Raw genomic sequence first — 20,379 nt, 5'->3', positions numbered from 1 at the left:
CCGCGCCCGCATTCCCGCCGGGATTCCCGCCGGGATTCCCTCCCGGCGCCGCCCCGGGGCCCTCGAGCCCCGCGGGGGCGCCGCGGGCTCCGCGTCCCCCCCCCCCCTTCCGGGGCCTTCCTGGATGGAGCGGCCATTTTGTCGGCGCTGCCGCCCCGCTTCCCAGCGGGAACGTGCGGAGCTCCCGGCGTCCCCGCACACGAGGGACCGTCCCCCCAAGCCGTCCCCTCCAAGGGGGACCCGCCGAGGGGCGCCCCGGGGCGGCTGCTTGGCCCCGGGGCGCTCGCGGCATCCGTGGCACGCGGAGATCCCGCGGATTCCCCCTTGGAAGCATTTGGCGCCCCGCGGGACGTCCGTCCGGCGCGGCGGCGCTCCAGGAGCTCACGCCCGGCTATGCGCAGAATTCCCGCCGCGGTAACCGATCCCGCCCGGGAGCCCGGCGCCCGAGGAGGTTGGGATGGAAGCCGAGCCCGCGGCGCTGGGCGCGTGCGGCGCATTGGAGCTCGTTTAGATGCCACGTTTATTAGCTCAGAGTTTCCAGATGCCTCTGGATTAGAGCAGGAGGTGGCGACAGCACCGCGGAGCGGGGCTCGTGGCCGCAGATCCCGTGGGAAGAGCGGGAACGCGGCCGCCGCGGGACCCGGCAGCCACATCCCACCTCCGGGAGGTGATTCCTCCGGGGCAGAGTCAACCCGGGCAGCAAAAGTGATCCCAAATGACCCCAAATGGTGAAATTTAGGGAGCTGGTCGCCTTTAGAGCAAAGATTTGTGTGTTGGGGCGGCAGCCTTGAGCTGAGCGGCTCCTCGCTATATTTAATGTATAATATTTATTTTATCTGATATTTAGCAGCCAGTCTGCACCCCGATTCCGCTAACTCCTTCTCTCTCTCTTTGCAGCTGTTTGCAGACAAGGTCCCAAAGACAGCAGGTTGGTAAATACATAAATGGCACAGACCGCACTGCAGTGGCCTTAAATCACTGTTGGTAGCGTCTCGCGTTCCAGCCCCGGGGCAAAATGAGCAGGTTTTTTTTCCTGAATCCGCAGAAAACTTCCGTGCTCTGAGCACTGGCGAGAAAGGATTTGGCTACAAGGGATCCTGCTTCCACAGAATCATTCCTGGGTTCATGTGCCAGGTAAGTGGGTGCGAGGCAGGTGGGATCCGTAAATGTCCGAGTTCTTGGGTGGTCATGGGGAAACTGGGAACGCTGCCACTTTGCAGGGCGGCGACTTCACGCGCCACAACGGAACCGGCGGCAAGTCCATCTACGGGGAGAAGTTCCCTGATGAGAACTTCATCCTGAAGCACACGGGCCCCGGCATCTTGTCCATGGCCAACGCCGGCCCCAACACGAACGGATCCCAGTTCTTCATCTGCACTGCCAAGACCGAGTGGTGAGTAGGGAGCCCCGCGTTTCCCCATGGAATTGCGGGAACTCGGGGCTCATGTGCCGTGCGTTTCTCCACAGGTTGGATGGCAAGCACGTCGTCTTCGGCCGCGTCAAGGAGGGCATGAACGTGGTGGAGGCCATGGAGCGCTGCGGCTCTAAAGACGGCAAGACGAGCAAGAAGATCACCATTTCCGACTGTGGGCAGCTCTCGTAAAGAAAAAAAAATCAGAGAAAACGAAAACCCGTTGTCTTAATGACCAACCATTCCTTCTGTAGCCCGGGCTCGCGCGGCCCCTGTAATCCTTGTGCTCCTGACTTAACTGCTGCGTTTCTATTGGGTTGCGTCCCCCCACGTTCACGGTCTAGCGGGACTGCAGAGTTTGACGTTGATGAGTCTAAATAAAAACGAGTTAAACCACAGCAGCGCCTCCCCGTGTCCTTGTTCCCTCCTCGGGGGTTAGTGGGAGCTGTTGTTGGCCCAAGGCCTCGCTGGCCTCTCCGGGAGGCTTTTCCTGGGGCTGGAGTGAGTGGCTGGTGGCAGGAGGTTGGCGTGTTTCCATATGGATCCTAGTGCGAGTGGGTGAGTGGGCGGCATGTGGCCCGTTCATGGACAGAGCGGAGTTTTCCCTGGCCAGGCCTTCAGTAGGGTTCAGAGTGAACGTGTCCAGAGGGTAGGAGTTGTGGGCCTTGTGACCCCCCAGCTCCTCCCTGAGGGGGATTTGCCGGCAGTGACACGGGGGTGACACAGGGGGGCGCCACAGGGCTGGGGTGACCCCTGGACCCCAGTGTCCAGGCTGGGTCTCCGGGCTCATTTGGGGTGGGGGGCTGGGCTGACACCCCCCCACCCCCCCTGCTGCCCCACATGGCAGGAGGGGGAGCCCCCCCCACCTTGGGTGCCACTTAAACCAGTGCCACCAGGTGGCATTTGGGACCCTTCAGCTGGGAGCGCTGGAGGGGACAGGGAGGGATGCGGAGGCTGCAGGGCTGGATTTGGGGGGGGCAGAGGTCCAGGGTGAGGGGGTGCAGTTGAGGGGCAGTAGCCTCAGTCTGGGGGGGCTGGGCCTGGGGGTCCCCACCTTGCAGCACCTCTGCCCTGGGAGGGCTCCCGGCACCCCCATATGGGCCCCTAGCTCAGCTGTCCCTGTGTCTGTCCGGCCTGTCTGTCCATCTGTCCACTCACCTGGCTCTCAGTTTGTCCACCCATCCATCCATCTGTCCATCCATCCTCACATCTATCTGTCTGTCCATCCCACCTGTCCCACCAGCCCATCCGTCTGTCCACCCCCCTTTCCACCCCCCTGCCTGTCCACCCACTCACCCACACGTCCGTCCGTCCATCTATCTGTCCATCCATCCCCCTGTCCATCCACCCCTCTGCCCACCTGTCCTGCCAGCCTGTGCATCCATCCACCCCACTTTCCACCCCCTTGTCTGTCTGTCCGTCCATCCACCCATCCATCCACTCGTCCGTCCATCCATCCGTCTCTCCACCCACCCATCCATCTCTCCCTCCATCCGCCCCTCTGTCCACCTGTCCCTTTGCCATCAGTCCCTCCCTCCTCCTGCCCATCTGTCCCATCCATCCGCCTGTCCATCCGTCCGTCCATCCCCAGCTCTGCCCACCTGTCACCGTGTCCATCTGTCCCCCCATCCATCCCGGCGCCTCCCCGCCCCGCTGGCTCCCGTCCCGGCCCCGGTGCCGCCCTCCCCGCGGCCGCATCCCGATTCCCGGCGCTATAAAAGCGGCGCGGCGCAGGCGGTGCAGGCGGCGCGTGCCGGCGGCGGGGACGGGCACCGGCGCCATGTGCGCCGCGCACCACCGCCTGGTGCTCGTGCGGCACGGCGAGAGCACCTGGAACCAGGAGAACCGCTTCTGCGGCTGGTTCGACGCGGAGCTGAGCGCGCGCGGCCGCGAGGAGGCCGAGCGCGGCGCCGCCGCCATCCGCGCCGCCGGCCTGGCCTTCGACGTGTGCTACACGTCGGTGCTCAAGCGCGCCATCCGCACCCTCTGGCTCATCCTGGACGGCACCGACCAGATGTGGGTGCCCGTGGTGCGCACGTGGCGCCTCAACGAGCGCCACTACGGCGGCCTCACGGGCCTCGACAAGGCGCAGACGGCGGCGCAGCACGGCGAGGAGCAGGTCAAGGTGTGGCGGCGCTCCTTCGACGTGCCGCCGCCGCCCATGGACGAGAAGCACCCCTTCCACCAGGTCATCAGCAAGGTGGGCGCCCCGGCACCCTCGGCTGCGCCCAGGGCCCTGCTTGTAGCCCCGGTACCCCCCTGTACCCTCGGCTGTGCCCACGGGCCTGCTTGTACCCCCCGTACCCCCCCTGTACCCTCGGCTGTGCCCATGGGCCTGGTTGTACCCCCCGTACCCCCCTGTACCCTCGGCTGTGCCCAGGGTCCTGCTTGTACCCCCCTGTACCCGCTTGTACCCCCCTGCACCCCTCTGTACCTGGGTCTGCAGCCACGGACCTGCTTCTGTCCCCCTGCACCCTTTGCACCAGGGTCTGTGCCCATGGTCCTGCTTGCACCCTCCTGTACCCCCCTGCACCCACAGCTGTGTCCACGGACCCACTCGTACCCCCCTGCACTGCCCTGTACCCAGGTCTGCAGCCACGGACCTGCTTCTCGCCCCTGCACCCCCCTGTACCCGGGTCTGTGCCCATGGTCCTGTTTATACCCCCCCGTGCACCCTGTACCCCCCTGTGCCTGGATCTGCACCCCTGGTCCCACCACGCACCCCTCTGCACCCAGATCTGCCCCCCCAGACCTGCTCCTGCCCCCTTGCACTCAGATCTGCCCCCTAGACCTGATCCTAATCCCCTGCACCCAGATTTGCTTCTAACCCTGCTGCACCCAGATCTGCCCCCCCAGACCTGCTGCTGCCCCCTTACCCCCCCCACTCATAGTCTTGCCTGTGCCCCCCCGAGCCCCTTGGTCCTGCCTCTGTCCCCCGGGAGCTGCACCCCTATCCCTGCCTGCCCCCCTTGCCCGCCATGGGGACACAGGGTGGGGACCGGGGGCAATCGGGGGGAACGGGGGGAACGGGGAGGCAGAGGAGGGGACATGGGCCGTGGGGATGGGGCAGTGGGGACCGGCAGGGGCACTGGGGGGCGGGAAGGGGCAACGTGGGGACAGGGGGATGTGGAGGGTGGGGACATGGTGGGACATGACGGAACGGGGGGCACCTTGGGGAACGTGGACACGGGGGGGTCGGCACACGTGGAGGACACGGGGGCCGCGCCATGTCCGCGGGGGGGGTGCCAGCCCCCCAAGCCCCGTGCCCCCCCCAGGACCGGCGCTACGCGGGGCTGCAGCCCGGCGAGCTGCCCACGTGCGAGAGCCTCAAGGACACGATCGCGCGGGCGCTGCCCTTCTGGAACGAGCACATCGCGCCGCAGATCAAGGCGGGCAAGCGGGTGCTCATCGCCGCGCACGGCAACAGCCTGCGCGGCATCGTCAAGCACCTCGAGGGTGGGCGCCCCCGCCGCGCACCCCCGGCACCCCAACACCCGCGGGCACCCCCGGCACCCCAACGCCCGTGGGCAGCCCTGGCACCCCCCTGCCATGGGCAGCCCCGGCACCCCAACACCCGCGGGCACCCCTGGCACCCCCCTGCTGTGGGCACCCCCTCGTCACCCCAACACCCACAGGCACCCCCTTGTCACCCCCTGCTGTGGGCACCCCCGGCACCCCGACAGGCACCCCCACGGGCACCCCCTGGCACCCCAACACCTGCAGGCACCCCCTGGTCACCCCAAAACCCGCAGGCACCCCCTGGTCACCCCCCTGCCATGGGCAGCCCTGGCACCCCAACACCCGCGGGCACCCCCATGTCCCCCCCCTGCCGTGGGCACCCCCTGGTCACCCCAAAACCCMCGGGCACCCTCTGGTCCCCCCCCTGCCACGGGCACCCCCAGCACCCCAACCCCTGCGGGCACCCCCTTGTCACCCCCCTGCTGCGGCACCCCCTGGCACCCCATCAGCACCGTCACCCCCCTTTGGCCGCTGCCACCCCCCTCATCACCCTCTCGCCCAGTGTCACCCCCCCATCGCCCCCCACCCGCGGTCACCCCCGACCACTGTCCCCCCCTCGGTGTCCCCCCCGCGCTCCCCCCGCCCGCTGAAGGTCAGGGCTATTTCCAGCCCCGCGCGCCCTTTCGCTGCCCCGGCTCGGGTTTCCCCGCTCCGGGGACACGGGGGGACACGGGGCCGCCCTGACGTGTCCCGCGGCGCCGCAGGGATGTCGGACGCGGCCATCATGGAGCTCAACCTGCCCACGGGCATCCCCATCGTGTACGAGCTGGACGCGGCGCTCAAGCCCGTGAAGCCCATGCAGTTCCTGGGCGACGAGGAGACCGTGCGCAAGGCCATGGAGGCCGTGGCCGCGCAGGGCAAGGTCAAGAAGTGACCGGCGCCGGCACGGGGTCACCGGCACGGGGTCACCGGCACCGGCGCCACCATGGTGTCACCGGCACGGGGTCACTGGCACAGTATCACCGGCACCAGCACTATCACGGTGTCACCGGCACTGGCACCGTGTCACCATCATGGTGTCACCATCATGGTGTCACTGGCACCGGCACCGGCATGGTGTCACCGTCACAGTGTCACTGTCATGGTGTGACCAGCACGGACACCATCACAGTGACACCGGCACCGGCGTCATCACTGTGTCACCGGCACTGGCACTGTCTCACCATCATGGTGTCACCGGCACGGTGTCACCATCATGGCGTCACCGGCACCGTCACGGTGTCACCAGCACGGTGTCACTCTCATGGTGTGACCAGCACCGGCACCATCACGGTGTCACTGTCACGGTGTCACCGGCACCAGTGCCAACACAGTGTCACTGGCACTGTGTCACCATCACGGTGTCACCGGCACGGTGTCACTGGCACCATCACTGGCACGGTGTTACCGGCACCGGCACTGGCACCGTGTTACCATTACGGTGTCACTGTCACGGTGTCACCAGCACCGTGTCACCATCACGGTGTCACCGTCACAATGTCACCGTCACGGTGTCACGGGCTCCGTCCCCTCCTCCCCCGTACCCTCAATAAAGCCCCCCAGTCCGTCTGTCCGTCCCTGCCTCCGTGCGGCCCCCGGGAGCTTCCGCGGCGGCGCTGGCCCCGGGGGGCCCTCGGTGCTCTTGGGGGGCCGCGGGTCCCTGCTCGTGGGCACTTTGGGGGCGCAGGGGGGCCCATTGGCGCTAGAGGGGCTGGGGGGCCCCTGACAACACTGGGGGCAAACGGGGGGTCCCCCTGGCACTGGGGGGGGCCGGGGCCCTTGACAACATGGGGGGGCTGCAGGTCCCCACTGTTTGTCGCTTTGGGGGTGCAGGGGGGTCCCCTGGCACCAGGGGGGCTCAGGTCCCCCTTAAACACTGGGGGGGTCGCGTTGAGGAGCAAAGGGGGAACGGGGGGGCTGGGGGGGCCCTTGTCGGGGGGGGGGAAATCCGGGGGAAGCCGCCCCGCCCGGCTGCCCTCAACCAACATGGCGCCCGCCGCCTCGCCACGTCACGAGGCCACGCCCCAGCCGGGCCTCGGAACCTTCCCGCGCGGGGTGGGAGGGACACGGAGGGCAGCGGCGCGCGCGCGCGGGGCGCGGGGGAAACACATTCCGGGCGGGCCGGCGGGCGGAAGCGCGGCGGGCGCCGCCGGGGGGGCGGACCGGAAGCGGCGCGGTTGCCGTGACAGCGGCGGGGCGGGAGGCCGCGGGCCGCCATGGAGGCCGCGTCGGCGCTGAGCGACATGTACGACCAGGCGCTGCTCGGCATCCTGCAGCACGTGGGCAACGTGGAGGAGTTCCTGCGCGTGCTCTTCGGCTTCCTCTACCGCAAGACCGACTTCTACCGCCTGCTGCGGCGGCCCGGCGACCGCCTGGGCTTCCCGCCCGGCGCCGCGCAGGCCATGGCGCTGCAGGTAGCGGCCCGCCTGTGCGGGGAGGGGGCCGCGTGCGCTCGGGGCTGCGCCCCGCTTGTCCCCGTGCCCGGGGCCCCCGTGTCTCGCGGCCCGGGGCTGTGGCCGGGGCCCCCGCGGCGCTTTGGGAGCGCCGGGCGAGGCGCCGCGGGCGCAGCGTGGGGTGAGGCCGAGCCGAGGCCTCGCCGCTTCTCCCGCTGGGATTTGTGCCCTTTGGACGGAGCCGCCGCTCGCGGAGCAGCCGCAGGGTTGTTTTCGTCGCGGCCGAGGCGTCGAGCGCGGTCGCGAAGCTCCGGGTCTCACCGGGCCAGGGCCTGAAATCCTGGCGGGCAGCGGGGAGCCTGCGTGGGTAGCGCCCTCCCTACCCGCTGGGCCCAGGCTTTCCTTGGCCGTGGGGACATTCCCCCCCAAAAAACCCACTTTCAGTGCCATCTCTAGGAATTTGGGCTTTCTCCAAAGGCATCTAGGCTCTTACTGGGGACATGCGGCCGTCGGAGCGATCGGTGCTGGCTTTGGCTCGAGCACCGAGGGCTTGGCAAGGGTACGCGGAGCCTGCAAAGGGAGCCGTGGGGACACGTGCCCCACGTATGTGACAAAGCTGCTGTCCTCCTCCTGCCGGGCCGAGCTCGGTGGCCTCACAGTGTGCTCCGTTTGATCCCTTCCAGGCCTTCAAAGTCTTCGAGCGCATGGCCCGGCAGGACGACGAGAAGAGGCGCCAGGAGCTGGAGGCGAAGCTGAAGAAGAAGGAGGAGGAGGAGGAGGAGGAGGAGGCGGCGGCCGCAAGGCTGAAGGCGGCTCCCGAGGCGCAGACGGAGCCGACGGCGGCGCCCGGGCCGGCAGCGGGTGCCGAGGGAGCTGCGGGCGCTCGGGAGCCGGCGGCTGCTCCCGCGTCCTCCACGGCGGAGCCCCCCCGGCCGGCGGAGCTGCCCACGTAAGGGTCTCTGTGCTCCTTCCTTGGGGTCCCCGGCAGCGGGGGGCAGGTGGGGGGAGCGGGGAGATGGGGGGAGCCGCTTGTCCCCCCCTTGTCCTGGGGCCACTGCCCTGCCTGGCTGCTCCAAGCGGGTCCGTAGAGCTGGCGGTCCCTCCGGATCAGCGGGAAATCCCGGCCCCTGAGCCTTGTGCACGGAAACCGGGTGTCAGGATGGCTTTGCCTGGCCTCGCTTGCTCTCGGGCTGGCCTGAGCACTTTTGGCTTTCAAAGCACGTCCTTGTTCCCAAGCCCTCCTAGGGGCTGCGTGACAGCACTCTGTTTTGAGGTGTCTGCCGCCCTTGGGGGTGCTTTGGTCCTCTGGTCCCCGCTTTCAGGCTCTGGATGCGGGAGAAGTGTCCGTCCTGCCCTGGGCAGGGTTTGTGGCTGTGCAAGAGGCAGCGACGCAGGACGGCAGCGGGAAGGAGGCTCTGGATGCGGGAGAAGTGGCCGCCGCGGCGGGCGAAACGCCTGCCAAGTAACTCGAGCAAATGGGAAAGGGCAGAAGGGCCTCGCGCTTCACTCGACCCGTCTGACACGTATCAAGTGGGATAAAAATAAGCCAGAAGCCAAAAATGAAACCCCCTGAAAAGCCGCCTTCTTGCTGCCTGTGCCGGAGCTGTCCTGCGCAAGAAGGATCATCCCCGGGGCTGTCAGGCTGATGCCTCCCGCCAGCGCGGAGTCCAGGGAGCCAAAAAAAGCCCTGCTGGAGCCGGCCGCTCTCTTTGGCCGTGTTCCTGCGGAGCCGCAGCTCCGGCCGGGCTGTTTTCCACCCCAAAAGGAAGCGAGAGGGAGAGGTTGCAGTCCCCGGGTCCTGCGTGGCAGTGAGCGAGGGATCTTTAGCCATGGGAAGGGGAGGAAAACAGGAGGGATGAGCAAGGGAAGCTGAGGGCGTGGGAGAGGGTAGGATGTGTCCGTGTGCTGGAGCCGTGCTGGAGCTCGGGAGCGGTTTGCGGCCCTGTGTTTTCGGGACCAGCTTTCCCGCCTCTCTGGATGCTGGTGCAGGAAAGGAGAAGGAAAGGAAAGGACAGCTCTGCCGCAGCTAAGTAGGGCAGGGAGGCCCAGCAGGTTGAGCCAAGCGCTGTAATTGGTGTCTGTGCCTCTGGGGGGCACCGGAGCCCCCCGAAAGGTGCCGGCGATGGGAAGAAGCATCCAGGCCCCCCTCCCCTGCAGCCTATTAATAATTGAGCCGTCTGCTTAATTCTGCACATCCCTTTCCGAGCAAAACCTACAGCCACCAGGCTGCTTGGGAGGGCGCGTGGAGAATGCACGGCGAGGATGCAGAAAGGAGATTAAACAACGATATTTTCCGTCTCCTTCCCTTCTCCCCCCGCTCAGAGAACCGCCGTCGCCCGGATCTATATAAAAACTCGCTCATTCTGTCAACCTCGCTGCGCCGGGAATGTAGGGCAGGTAGCATCCCAGATCTGCCAGCTCCCATCAGGGCCGCGCTCGGCTCCTGGGTGCCGGGACACGTGTTGCGGAGCCTCTCGCCAAGCGCATCCAGGCGGGAGCAGCTTTTCCAGGGCTGCTCTGGGAGAGGGCAGCAAAAAGCGAGGCAGTTTTGCCGGAGAAAGGAGCGGGAGAGCTCGAGTCCTCTTTGTGCACGCGGCTCCGAGTCCTTCACCCTTTAAATCGATGGGGATGCGCCGAGCTGACTCCTTTTCCCCACAGTCTGCTCCCTGAATCCATCGCTGCCTGAGCTCGGCGCCTAATTCCCACCGCCTCCGCTTCCCGCAGCACTCCCTCCCCTTCCCGCTTGGATCGCATCCCGCGTATATTTGCTGCGGGGTGGTTAAAATAGCGCCCGGCAGCCCACGAGTGGCCCTGCGCCTTGCCGCTCCGGCTCCTGCCTTTCTCCGAGCTTTGCCGGCTGCTTTTCCTGGTAGGACGGCATCTCGGATCGGGCTGTGGCGGAGCACCCGCCGACCCAGTTTGTGCTGCCTCCCTTTGCACAGCGCGCCAGGAGCGGGAGAGTTTCCAGGGCTCCGAACGGGAGCGGCCGAATACCACGTCCCGATGCATTCCAGGCAGGATAAGGAGGCCAGGTGGCACCTTTATCCATCGGGAGTGTTTGGAAGTGGCCGTTGCCACTTGAGCAGGATGCAGTGGGGCCTGGACACCCCCGGGTCAAACTCGGGGTTCAGGGCTGCTTTGAGGGCTGGCGCCTGGGGTGGCTGTGCTTGCCGGTGACCTCCAAAACCCCCCTTTTTGGGGCTTTTGGGGATTTTCCATGAGCCTCCCGTGCCAGCCTCGTTCCACTTAGCAACCGCTTGGCTTTGCCGCACACCCAGATGGATGCAGGGATTTTTTTTCCTCCCCGCTCCGAGGTGCTTGCAGGGTGGTTGCGGCACGGGCGCCTGCTCCCAAGGGCTTGGGGAAGCGGGCGGAATTTCGCCGCTTCCAGTCCCGTCCCGGTGGGCGAGTGGATCACTGCGGGTGTCGTGGTGGGCGCTGGTGGCCGTGGGTCGACTCGGAGGCCCCGTGGTCCCCAGCAATCCCGCGGTCTCCCCGGCTGCTCCTGCTCGGCACAGCCCGGAGCAGAAACCGGTGAAACCGGTTCCCTTCTCCGAGTCCCTTAGGGCTTTCCCGGTGAGTTCATGGTGCCGTCACCTTCCAGCCTCACCCAGAAAGCCGGTGCCGGTCCTGCTCATTTTCCTCTTTTAAGGGCGAGTGCGGCCTGGCTCCCGTTCCAAGATGCCACAGGGAATTCCGCCGGCGCTGCCGCGTCCCCGTGGAGAGCAGCAGCCAGCCGGAGCTGCGCGACCTGCTACGCGACGCTCCATCTGCTCCCGGCTCCGGGCTCCCGCGGCGGCAGAAGCGTCCGGGCCGAGCGCCTCCCAATGTCCTCCCCAGATTTCCCACTGCCTCCGGCAAGTTGCGGTTCAGTGCCTTCCTTGGCTCGGCGTGGAGCGCTCCTCGCCTTCCCAGATTCCTTTCTCTGGATTTGGGCCCTTGGGAGCTGCCGGCGCCCGCGGCGTCCTGCAGCACGGAGTCCCTTAGGAAAGCCCTCGCTTTGGAAGCGCTCCCTGCTGCTGGAAAAACGGAGAGCGCTCCTTGCCCTTCTCCAGACTGTGTGGTTTCTAGTCCTAGTCTGTCCCTCTCGGTGCCCCTTCATCCCTCTTTTTGGCTGAAGGGCTCCCCTGTGCTTCGTTGCATCTCACCCCAAAGTCCTTGGGCATCCCCTTGTCCCCCTGATCCTCCTGGCACCTCGTGCGTGCCAAGAAACCCTCCTGGATTTGATGCCCGCCGTGTCGAGAGGGGTCTGTGCAACCCTCTTCTCCTCCCTTCTTGGTGGCCGGACTTTGGTTGGGCGCTGCAGCCCTGGACCGACCGTGTTGTGGCTGAGTTTTGCTCCCTGGATCCACCAAGAGCATCCGTAACTCCTCCTCTCCTCTCCACGGGCGCTCCGTGGTCTTCCTCCCCACGGAGAAAGCAAGTGAAGAGAATCCCGGCTCCTCGCGAGGTGTCTTTGCCCAGCCTGAAGCACCTGAGCCGAAGAGGAGCTTCCCGCGGTCCCTCCGAGGGCTCCACGGAGCCTCTTGCAGCTGTTTGGAAGTTGCCCGGGGCCCAGTTTTCGGATGCTTGACGGGGGGAACCTGATTCCTCGGGTTCGGCTGCTGAGCTCAGCAGTTCCCCCCGCTCGCGGTGAATTCGCTCAGGGCTTCACTCGTCCTACCAAGGTGTCACTCTCCAAAATTAGGTCCAGAGACCAAAAATAACTAAATTAAAACCTAGAATTTTTTTTTTTTTTCCCTTTTAACAAGCAGAAAATCCCAGAGCTGGCGGCCGAGGGACAGCGTGTGCCTGATTCTTATTTAAGAAAGGAAGAGCTGCTCGCCGAAGGAAGAAACATAACCTGGAAACCGAGCGCCGGGAACGCGGGCCTGGCATCGCTGTCAAATGTCAGGAGCAGACAGGCCAGGTCGGATCTGGGCGCATGGGCAGCCGGGAGCTTGGGGAGCCACATTCGCCTGCACTTGCACAATTCAATCCCCAGGGATTTAGTTGGCCTTATCCCTTTTTCCTTTCTTTTTTTTGCCCCGCTCCGAGGGAGCTATAATTGAATCCAGCCCAGTTTGGCGGCGCGTCGGTCTCTCCGGGGAGCCCTCCGGAGCCCACGGTTGTGTAAGCTCTGTGCAAACAACCAGGATCCCAGGGGACTTCTCCGAACGGTAGCGTGTCCGGCTGTCCTTGACCTAAATTTCCCAGCAGTAGTGAAATCTAGCCCTCCGGTGACGACTCCGAAGCTCTCCTGCGAGCTGGCGGTGGCATTTAAACTAGGCGAATGTCACCAAGCTGGCTCCGGTGAATGGCTCCAGAAATAACTTGGAAAGCAAAAGGCTAAAAGCTCCCCTGAAGAGCGGGAGCTAGGAAAAGAGCAAAGCTGCTCCTCTGGCTTCCAGGGAGAAGCAAGAGCCACTTGGGCCTGAGGTGGGATAAGGTCCAGGGCGCAGCGGGATTTGGGGCCTCCGTTGGCTTGGCTGGCTGCTCGGTTGGGTTGGGTTGGGTTGGGTAGGTGCTCTGTTGGGTTGGGAGGTGGAGACACTGTCTCCTCTGTTTTGAGAAGAGGGTGCTCAGGAGCTCCACGGTCAGGACTGGAGGCATCTATGGAAGCACCGATGAACGTCCGTCATGGGCATGAACAACCCTTCCCACAAAATACAGATGGGACCTTCTCCCCCACCAGCTCATGGACACCCTCATTGGATATGGCTGGAGGAGACCCCAAGGTCTCAGGACCTCTCAGACCTTGTACGTGTTAATCAGATGCCCTCTCAGCCGTCTCTTCTCAAGAGAGGAGAGAAAGGAAGAAAAGAAGAAGAAGAGAAAGGAAGAGAAGAAGAGCAGAAACCTGCTCAGGAAAGATCCAGCTCTTTCCTGCATGCCCAGGGAATTTCCAGCTCCCGATGCCGGCTCGGAGGGCTCCAAGTGGAGATCCTGCACCTGGAAGCGGAGGCGCTCCGGGCTGCCCAAGGGTTTCCACACTGGAAACCTCCTGTAGTAAAAAAAGTCGCCTTGGGCTGGGATTCATCCCGACACCTTCCCACAGCACACGCTGACGGACAGACGGATGGACGGGTGTCTGAGCCTGGGTACTGCTCAGCTCTTGTGTTCTTGCAGGGCAAATCCTTGGCCAAGAGGAGCTCTAGGAGCTGCCCGGCTTCCCGGTAAACCCAGTCCTCCCGCTTCTTGTTCGGGGTCGGTGTCGCAGCGCGGCGGCCGAAGCCCTGGCTGCTGAGAAGGGCGATGCGCTCGGACGAGCGGCCGCGGAAGCGCCTCAGCGGACGGGATCATTCCGGAGTCGCACGTCGGGAAGTAACGGAGAGGAATCCGGAGCAAACGGGCGGGTCGCCCCGCGCTGCAGGGCTCGAGGGCGCGAGGAAGCTGCTCCGGTGAGCACGGAAGAGCAAAGAAACCCCCCGGCCGGGCTGCTTGGCGCCGCTGCATTGTTCAAGATTTCACCTCCCCCAAAATGACACATTGGGAGCAGAAAATAGAACAAGGCAGAGCACACAGAGCCGCCCCCCGCCGCCGGCAGCCGGGCGCGGGCGCTGCCAGCGCCTCCATTGCGCAGAGCCGACGCTCTTCCGTGCGGCCCGGGAGTCGCGCTCGCGCCCGCCGGCCTCTCCCTTTGCCCCGGCTGGGAAGCTGCATCCGAGCGCGGCCGGGCGGAGCGGGCGAGATTCAGGGAAAGGCTCCGGGAGAGGCAGGAGCAACTCGGCAGGCGGCGGAGCTGTAACGGGGCTGAGGCCGGGGCAGTGTGGCCGACGTGCCGAGCGTCCCGCGGCTCCGGAGCGGGATGTTAAACCTGCGCGGGGTTGGTTGTGCTCGCACACACCTCCCCGCCTTGGCTTCCCTCTCCGGGAGCTGGCGGTTTGCAACAGGGCGAGCAAAGAGCTTGGCCGGGGTTGTCGCGGAGTGTCCCCTTGATGCAATTCCAGAGGGGCTGTGCTTTCTTTCTGGAGTGTCTCCTCTCTATTTGTGAGGAAAGGGAAGAGCCGAGCGGCACATCCCAGTGCCGAGTCCCTGCGTGACCTCCAGAAGCGCCTGGAAGGAGGAGCAGCCGGAGGAGCCGCTGGCTCCGAATCGCCGGCCCGTGGTCCTTCTGCTGGTCCCACTTCGGCAGGGCTCTCCCGGAGCCCTTCCCCTTGGCCTGGTGTTGAGGGATGGATCCGTCACCTCCTTCCGAGCGCTCCCAGCTCCACATCCCGAGCTAAACCCAGAGCCTCTCCAGCTCATCTGAGCTTGGGGCTCAAAGGTGCTTGGGCAGCGGGAGGTGCCGCAACCAAAGGGGAAGGAGCCGGCGGCAATTTTAGTGTCCTAGGTGGGAGAAAAGGGAAAACACCGGGATTTTTGGACTTTTGGCCATCACCCGCTACCTGTGTGGGGAGACGGGTCCTGATGGAGATGGGTTTGTGCCTCCTCCCCGGGCACGGCGCCAGCCCCGCGGGGCCCTGGCACCGCTGCGCCGGGAATGGGGGGGGAAAAGGCATCGGAAAAGGCGGCCCCGGCGCTCGCCCCGCAGCCCCGCTCGCCTCCTACAATCCGGGGGCGGTTTGGGAAGCGCCAGCTGGAGCCAACCGGTGCGAGCGCCGGTTCCCTGCTGCCATGCCAACCCCATCGCCATGGCAATGCGCACCCAATGGGCGACGGCCCGGCCGGGGCAGCGTTTCGGGATGGGGCGGGCGGGGGGAAACGAGAAAGAAAGGGGAAAAAAAAAAGGCAAAAAGTTAAAAATAATCCAATGAGTCGCGGCTAAAATCGGAGCCCTCCGCAACCCCCCTCCGAAGGGAGCGGAGCCGCCTTGAGTTGAGAGCGGGGGGTCCTACGTGGGGCTGAGCGCTGTGGGAAGCGGCCCCGCCAGCCTGGACCCCCCGGGGGTGTCGGGAACGAGACGAGATCCCCGGACGGGTCCCTTGTCCTGCCGCCGTCCCCGGTGCCGTCTCCATCAGTGCTAATAAACCCCGTGCGTTAACCTTGGGGATGCTCCCGGGCCAGCTCTGCCCGCTCCCCGTGTCCTCCCCTCTTGCTCCCCGTGCCGGCCCCGTTAACACCTCGCTCCTTTCCTTCCTCCCAGGAGACAGGAGCAGTTCCAGACCAATCCCGACAGCTACAACGGAGCCGTGCGCGAGAATTACGCCTGGTCCCAGGACTACAGCGACCTGGAGATTAAAGTGCCAGTGCCCAAGCACATCGTAAAAGGCAAACAGGTAAACGGGCCAGCAGGGTTTGGCTTCCAGCGTCCCGTTTTCCCTCCTGAGGAACTTCCCAGCTGTCCTGGGAAGCTGCTCGGAGCAGGAGGCAGCCTGGAGCTGCTGGGGGAAGATAGTTCGGGCATGGCTAGTTATCCGAGTTATCCCCAGTTATCCAAGTGGCTTGAGGAGGGAAGTTTGGGAATAGCCGACTCCTTCCCCAGTTATCTAAGGGTCTGGAAGAGGATAGTTTGGGAATCTGCTCTGCCTTGGAGCATCTCTTGCCTTTCCTTTGCACCTGCAGCAGTTGGGAGGATTGGAGCTGCCCTGCTGCCGCGTGAGACTTCACCTGCCTCCCTGCTCCCACAAGGCCCCCCGGTGGCTCCTGTATTTTTCCATTTGGGAAGCGCGCGCTCTCTCCCGGTCCCCTCGGTGCAAACGAGCGCGCTCGGGTTTGTTCCCTGGCTGCAGCCCACGCAGCTCCCGCGCGTGCCAAGAAAGAGGGCGGTTGGCAGCAGCCGCCCGGCCCGGAGGGGTGCCGGAGCGAGCGGCTGCTGCGGGCACCGCGGCGGGACCGCGAGCGGCCGCTCTGCCGGGGGGGCTCCGGGAAATCCAGGCTCTTGCCTGCAAGAGGGGCGCCCGGAGGGACGTGGGAGCCCGGGGCGCTTCCATAGGGATGGTGCCAGCGGCCCCCCTTGGCACGCTGGCTCTGAGGAGCTGCGCCCCGTGTCACCTCGAGGGCCGTTTGCCGCCATCCCAGCTCCCTTGGTGCCAGCTCCGGAGCCCGGCGGACGCGGGAAGGGGGACACGGGAAGAGGGGGACACGGCAGGGCCGTGTGGATGGCGCTGCGCAGGGCTGCCCTGTTTGGCTGCCTCCCTCCTCGGCGGCCTCTCCAGCCCTTTCCCTGCCGTCCCGCCTTCACATCCCGCCGGGACCGTCGGGGATGCTGGGGGCCACGTTTGCTGTGCGTGGTTACCACCGCTCCCCTCTGCCTGGCGTCTTGGCGGCCGCCTCCTCCTCAGCATCCCGAATGGCATCCCGCCTTGCAGCAGCATTCCTCTCGGCCGGCATTGCGTGGCCGCAGCCGGCGCTTCCCGACACGCCTCGCGCTTCCCGGAGCTCCCTTGGAGGGATCCCTGCACCTCCCTCGGGACCAAGCGCGTCTCGGGTTGGGTCCTCGCCGCATCCGAGGGCTCCATGGAGCCGGCCCCGCTCCGTGCCCGGAGGAAGCCCCTCCGGATGCGGGCTCGGGGCCTCCTCCGCGGCGGGCCCGCGAAGCGGGCGGGCAGCTCCGTGTCTCGCCTGCGCGGAGCTAGTGAGTCACGGCCATCTCCTAGGCAATGGCCACTGCAATAACGTCTCGCGGAGCGGCGGGCATGGCCCCGCAGGCTGCCGCCGCCGGCGATCCCTGCCCGCCGAGCCGAGAGCTCTCGTCCCGCTCTCGTCGCCGGCGAGTGCTCTCGACCTTCCTCCTCCTCCGTGTGCTTCCGCAGGTGGCCGTGGATATCGGCAGCGGCGCCATCCGCGTCGCCGTGCTCGAGGGCGGCAGCCAGCGCGTGCTCATGGAGGGCAAGCTCACGCACAAGATCAACACGGAGAGTTCCCTCTGGAGCCTGGAGCCGGGCAAGTGCGTTTTGGTAAGGGGACGGCTGCTCCGCCGGGGCTTCCCGCGCGGCGCCCGCGGCTGCTCCGGCCTGCACGCGGAAAGCTGGGAGCTGCGGCCGGAGCGGGACGTGCCCCGCGCTCTCTTTCCCCCATGCTGTGTCCCGCTCGGTCTCCCCTTGCTTCCCGGTCGAGGTGTCCCAAGGGCTCTCCGTGTCTGGCTCATTCCCGGCTTCCTTATCCCCTTGCTGGTGTGTGCTGGCAGCCCAGGCTTGCGGCCCGTGTCCCCAGGCTTGTCCCCTACCCGTTGGAGTTGTCACGGGGCAGCAGAGGGATGCCCAAAGCCGAGCCCTGCAGGGGGCAATTGAGTGGGAATTTCCTGCTGGATGCTGAAATCCCAAGGGTTGCGTGTGGAGATGCTTTGTCCGGCCATCCGTGTGGGTACGGACCTAACCTGGGACATAGCCCTGCACAAATGACCTGGTGAGGTTGCTGCTAAAGAGCTTCTCCGAAGCCAGTGGATCACGGAGAGAGCCGGGAAGGAGGAGCCATGACGTCATCAGCTTGCATTTTTGAGGCCTCCTGAAGATTTTTGGACCTTAGCTGATAAAGGAGAAACTTAACCTGGAGAGGAGCGGAGCTGCCCAAGAGGAGCCACCCCAAAGGGCCAGGGCTGGGAGCGCATTCCCGGGAGCAGCAAAGGAGATGACCTTTGTTAAACACCCAACACGGGAGGAGGTTGGGAAGCGCGTGCGGGGCGAGCGGGCCCCGGGGCCTTCCGGGCGGCAGCGGGAGTCATCCCGTCGTCTCCAAGCGGAGCCGGCTCCTGCCTGCCTCAAATTAGCACGAGCGCAGGGTTGTGAGGATCTCCAGCTGGCTGCCAACATATTGGTGGTGGGATGAAGTTTCACTTGAAGAATTGTAAGGTAACTGGAGCACAGTGAGTAATTCTCACCCGAGAGCGTCTCCTTCTCCCGTGCGCAGAGTAGCCGGAAGCGGCTCCGGATGCTCGCGGCTCATTCAGCAGCAGGCGCCCGGCCGCTTGTTAATGAAGCGCCGAGCCTCGGCATTCCCATGGGAGTTGTCCCGGGCCCGTTTGAGCACTGGGAACCACAGTGGATGTGGATGGATGGATGGATGGACCCTTCCCCTTGCCAGAATTCCCACGTGGCAGTCGGGAACCGGGGCGAGGTCCCAACTTCTGTCCCCTGGGAGCAAGGAGAAGACATCTCCATTGGCATTGGGGACGTGTCAAGACTGGACTTGCATGTGGAGCCACCCAAGGAGATCCCAACGTTCCTGGGACGTGACGCTGCTTGGGGCACCTTGGATGCTCTGGGATGAACCCGTGGCCTTCCCCTTTCGGGTCCCTTCCGCAAGGGAAGCCCTTCAGGAAGATGCTCATGGAGCTCTCCCCATCATCTCCTCCCTGGAAAGCCCCTCCGGGCGCCGGGCTCCGTGTGCCCGGGGGCCCCGCGTGCCCAGGGCCCCGGCGCTCGGCCCCGGCGCTCCCGTCCGCCGAGCGCCCGCTCGCTCGCCGGGAACGGGCCGAAAATAGCTCCGCGGGAGCCCGTTTTAGAAGGCGCCGCCGGGTGTTGTGCACAACACGCTCGGGGAGTGTTCTCCTGCTTGAGGGCTTTTTTTTCCCCGTTTCCCCTTCTCCTCTCCCAGCATTTGCTGTCCCCGCTCGGGTTGTGCTGCCGCCACGTCCTGTCTGGAGCTGCCCTTGCTGCCTCCTGCTCCCTGGTGTCCCCAGCTCCCCGGGGACACGGGGACCCCCACGGCGGCGTTGGGAGCGCGGCCGCCGGCCGGGGTCCCGCCCAGCTGCCCCTGCTCGAGGGAGCCCCTCGCTAATCCGGAGCCATTTGCTTTCCGTTGGAAAAGCTCCTCCAAGGAGAAGGAAGCAGCCCGTCAGGCTGGGCGCACCTAACGCGTTCCCCAAGCGGGAAGATATTCCCAACTTCGCTCTCCCAGCGGGATTAATCCCCAGCCACCCCCTCCTGCTGCCCACAGCCCCTCCTGCGGATCCGAATTGTCCCTCCGGAAAGGTGGGAGAAGCCGTCGGGAGGTCCGGGAAGCGCCGGGGCTGCGGGTGAGCGGGACGGGAGGGCCCCGTGCCCCCCGTGCCCTGACGCGGCCGCCGGCACTGTCCCCAGATCAGCCTGAGCAAGGGGGACGAGTACTGGTGGAGCGCGGTGCTGGAGGGCGAGGAGCGCATCGACATCGACAAGATCAACAAGGAGCGCTCCATGGCCACGGTGGACGAGGAGGAGCACGCCGTGCTCGACCGCCTCACCTTCGACTACCACCAGAAGCTGCAGGGCAAGCCGCAGAGCCACGAGCTGGTGGGTGTCCCCTCGCCGGACCCCGGCGCCTCCGGCTTCGGGATGCGCCGGGGCGTCCGCTCCTCCTTGGCGCCTTGTTGCCGCCGGGATGGGAGCCGCCGTGTCCCCATGGAGCGGGGTGACACGGAGCCACCTTCCCCAGCGGGGTGCCCTTCGCCACGCGTCACTCGTGGGTCACCACGGGTGACAACACGGGGGACAACAGCGGGACCGGGGGGCGCTGGCATCTCCGTGGACACAGCGGGGGCGGGAGGGCGACAGCGGGGTGCGGGGCCACCAGGGTTTGGGGTGACAGCGAGCGGCTCCTCTCGCCTCCTTGCAGAAGGTGCACGAGATGCTCAAGAAGGGCTGGGACACCGAGGGCTCGCCGTTCCGCGGGCAGAAGTTCGACCCCGCCATGTTCAACATCTCCCCCGGCGCCGTCCAGTTTTGACGCCGGCGGCGCCCGGGGCCGGGGCGGGAGGAAGAGGAAGAGAGAAGAAGGAAAAAAAGAAAAACAAAAAAACCCACAAACCCAAACAATCAAAAAAAGGCAAAAAAAAAAAAAAAAAGAGATTAAAAAAGAAGGAAAAAACATTCAAAAATATTCTGCCCCAGTGGCTTCACTCCTTGCGTCCCTGTGCCCACGTTGGGGGGCCGGGGGGGTGGCTGAGGTGTGGGGGGCACCGCGGAGGGGCTAACGGGGCGGACGCCCCTTTGGGGGGATTTTCTTTTTTTTCTTTTTTTTTTTGCTAAAACCTCCATGCGGTCGCCACGGCAACGGCGCGGGCCCCTCGGCGCGCCGCTTGTTTTGCAGGCCGCGCCGGCTCCGCGGTGACATAATGCTTATTTTTGGTGGCGAAGGCTGCCGCTGGGGGCGGGCGGGGGGGACGGGGACCCTGGCACCGAGTCCCCTGCCTGCGGGGGGCCGCTCCCCCCCAAAAAAACTTCCCCTTTTCCCATTTTTTTT

The 20,379-nt window shown here is 65.7% G+C and overlaps 3 protein-coding genes across 3 annotated transcripts in view; all 3 read left to right on the top strand.

The window, feature by feature from the left end:
• ZMIZ2 (zinc finger MIZ-type containing 2) overlaps nucleotides 1-1,809 on the top strand; it is an 8,989-nt gene extending 7,180 nt beyond the window's left edge. The window contains exons 16-19 of the mRNA XM_026042390.1: nucleotides 842-928; nucleotides 1,046-1,134; nucleotides 1,221-1,393; nucleotides 1,468-1,809. Coding sequence (XP_025898175.1) covers nucleotides 842-928; nucleotides 1,046-1,134; nucleotides 1,221-1,393; nucleotides 1,468-1,603 — 485 coding nt within the window. The 3' untranslated portion in view covers nucleotides 1,604-1,809. The remainder of the gene's footprint in view (nucleotides 1-841; nucleotides 929-1,045; nucleotides 1,135-1,220; nucleotides 1,394-1,467) is intronic.
• A 1,382-nt stretch (nucleotides 1,810-3,191) lies between these two features.
• PGAM2 (phosphoglycerate mutase 2) lies at nucleotides 3,192-5,804 on the top strand. The gene is made up of 3 exons (XM_026042379.1): nucleotides 3,192-3,611; nucleotides 4,687-4,867; nucleotides 5,635-5,804. Exons 1-3 carry the CDS (start codon nucleotides 3,192-3,194, stop codon nucleotides 5,802-5,804), a joined length of 771 nt encoding a protein of 256 aa, XP_025898164.1.
• Nucleotides 5,805-7,119: 1,315 nt separating this feature from the next.
• On the top strand, nucleotides 7,120-19,901 carry NUDCD3 (NudC domain containing 3). The gene is made up of 6 exons (XM_026043437.1): nucleotides 7,120-7,323; nucleotides 7,986-8,251; nucleotides 15,368-15,500; nucleotides 16,977-17,120; nucleotides 19,242-19,430; nucleotides 19,753-19,901. The coding sequence occupies exons 1-6, from the start codon at nucleotides 7,126-7,128 to the stop codon at nucleotides 19,861-19,863; spliced, it is 1,041 nt and encodes a 346-aa protein (XP_025899222.1). The 5' UTR covers nucleotides 7,120-7,125; the 3' UTR covers nucleotides 19,864-19,901.
• Nucleotides 19,902-20,379: the final 478 nt, after the last annotated feature.

The sequence above is a fragment of the Nothoprocta perdicaria genome, unplaced genomic scaffold (assembly GCF_003342845.1).
Source record: "Nothoprocta perdicaria isolate Ctin4 unplaced genomic scaffold, notPer1 scaffold_103, whole genome shotgun sequence".
In the NCBI taxonomy this organism is placed as follows: domain Eukaryota; kingdom Metazoa; phylum Chordata; class Aves; order Tinamiformes; family Tinamidae; genus Nothoprocta; species Nothoprocta perdicaria.
This window is presented reverse-complemented; position numbering and strand designations above follow the sequence as displayed.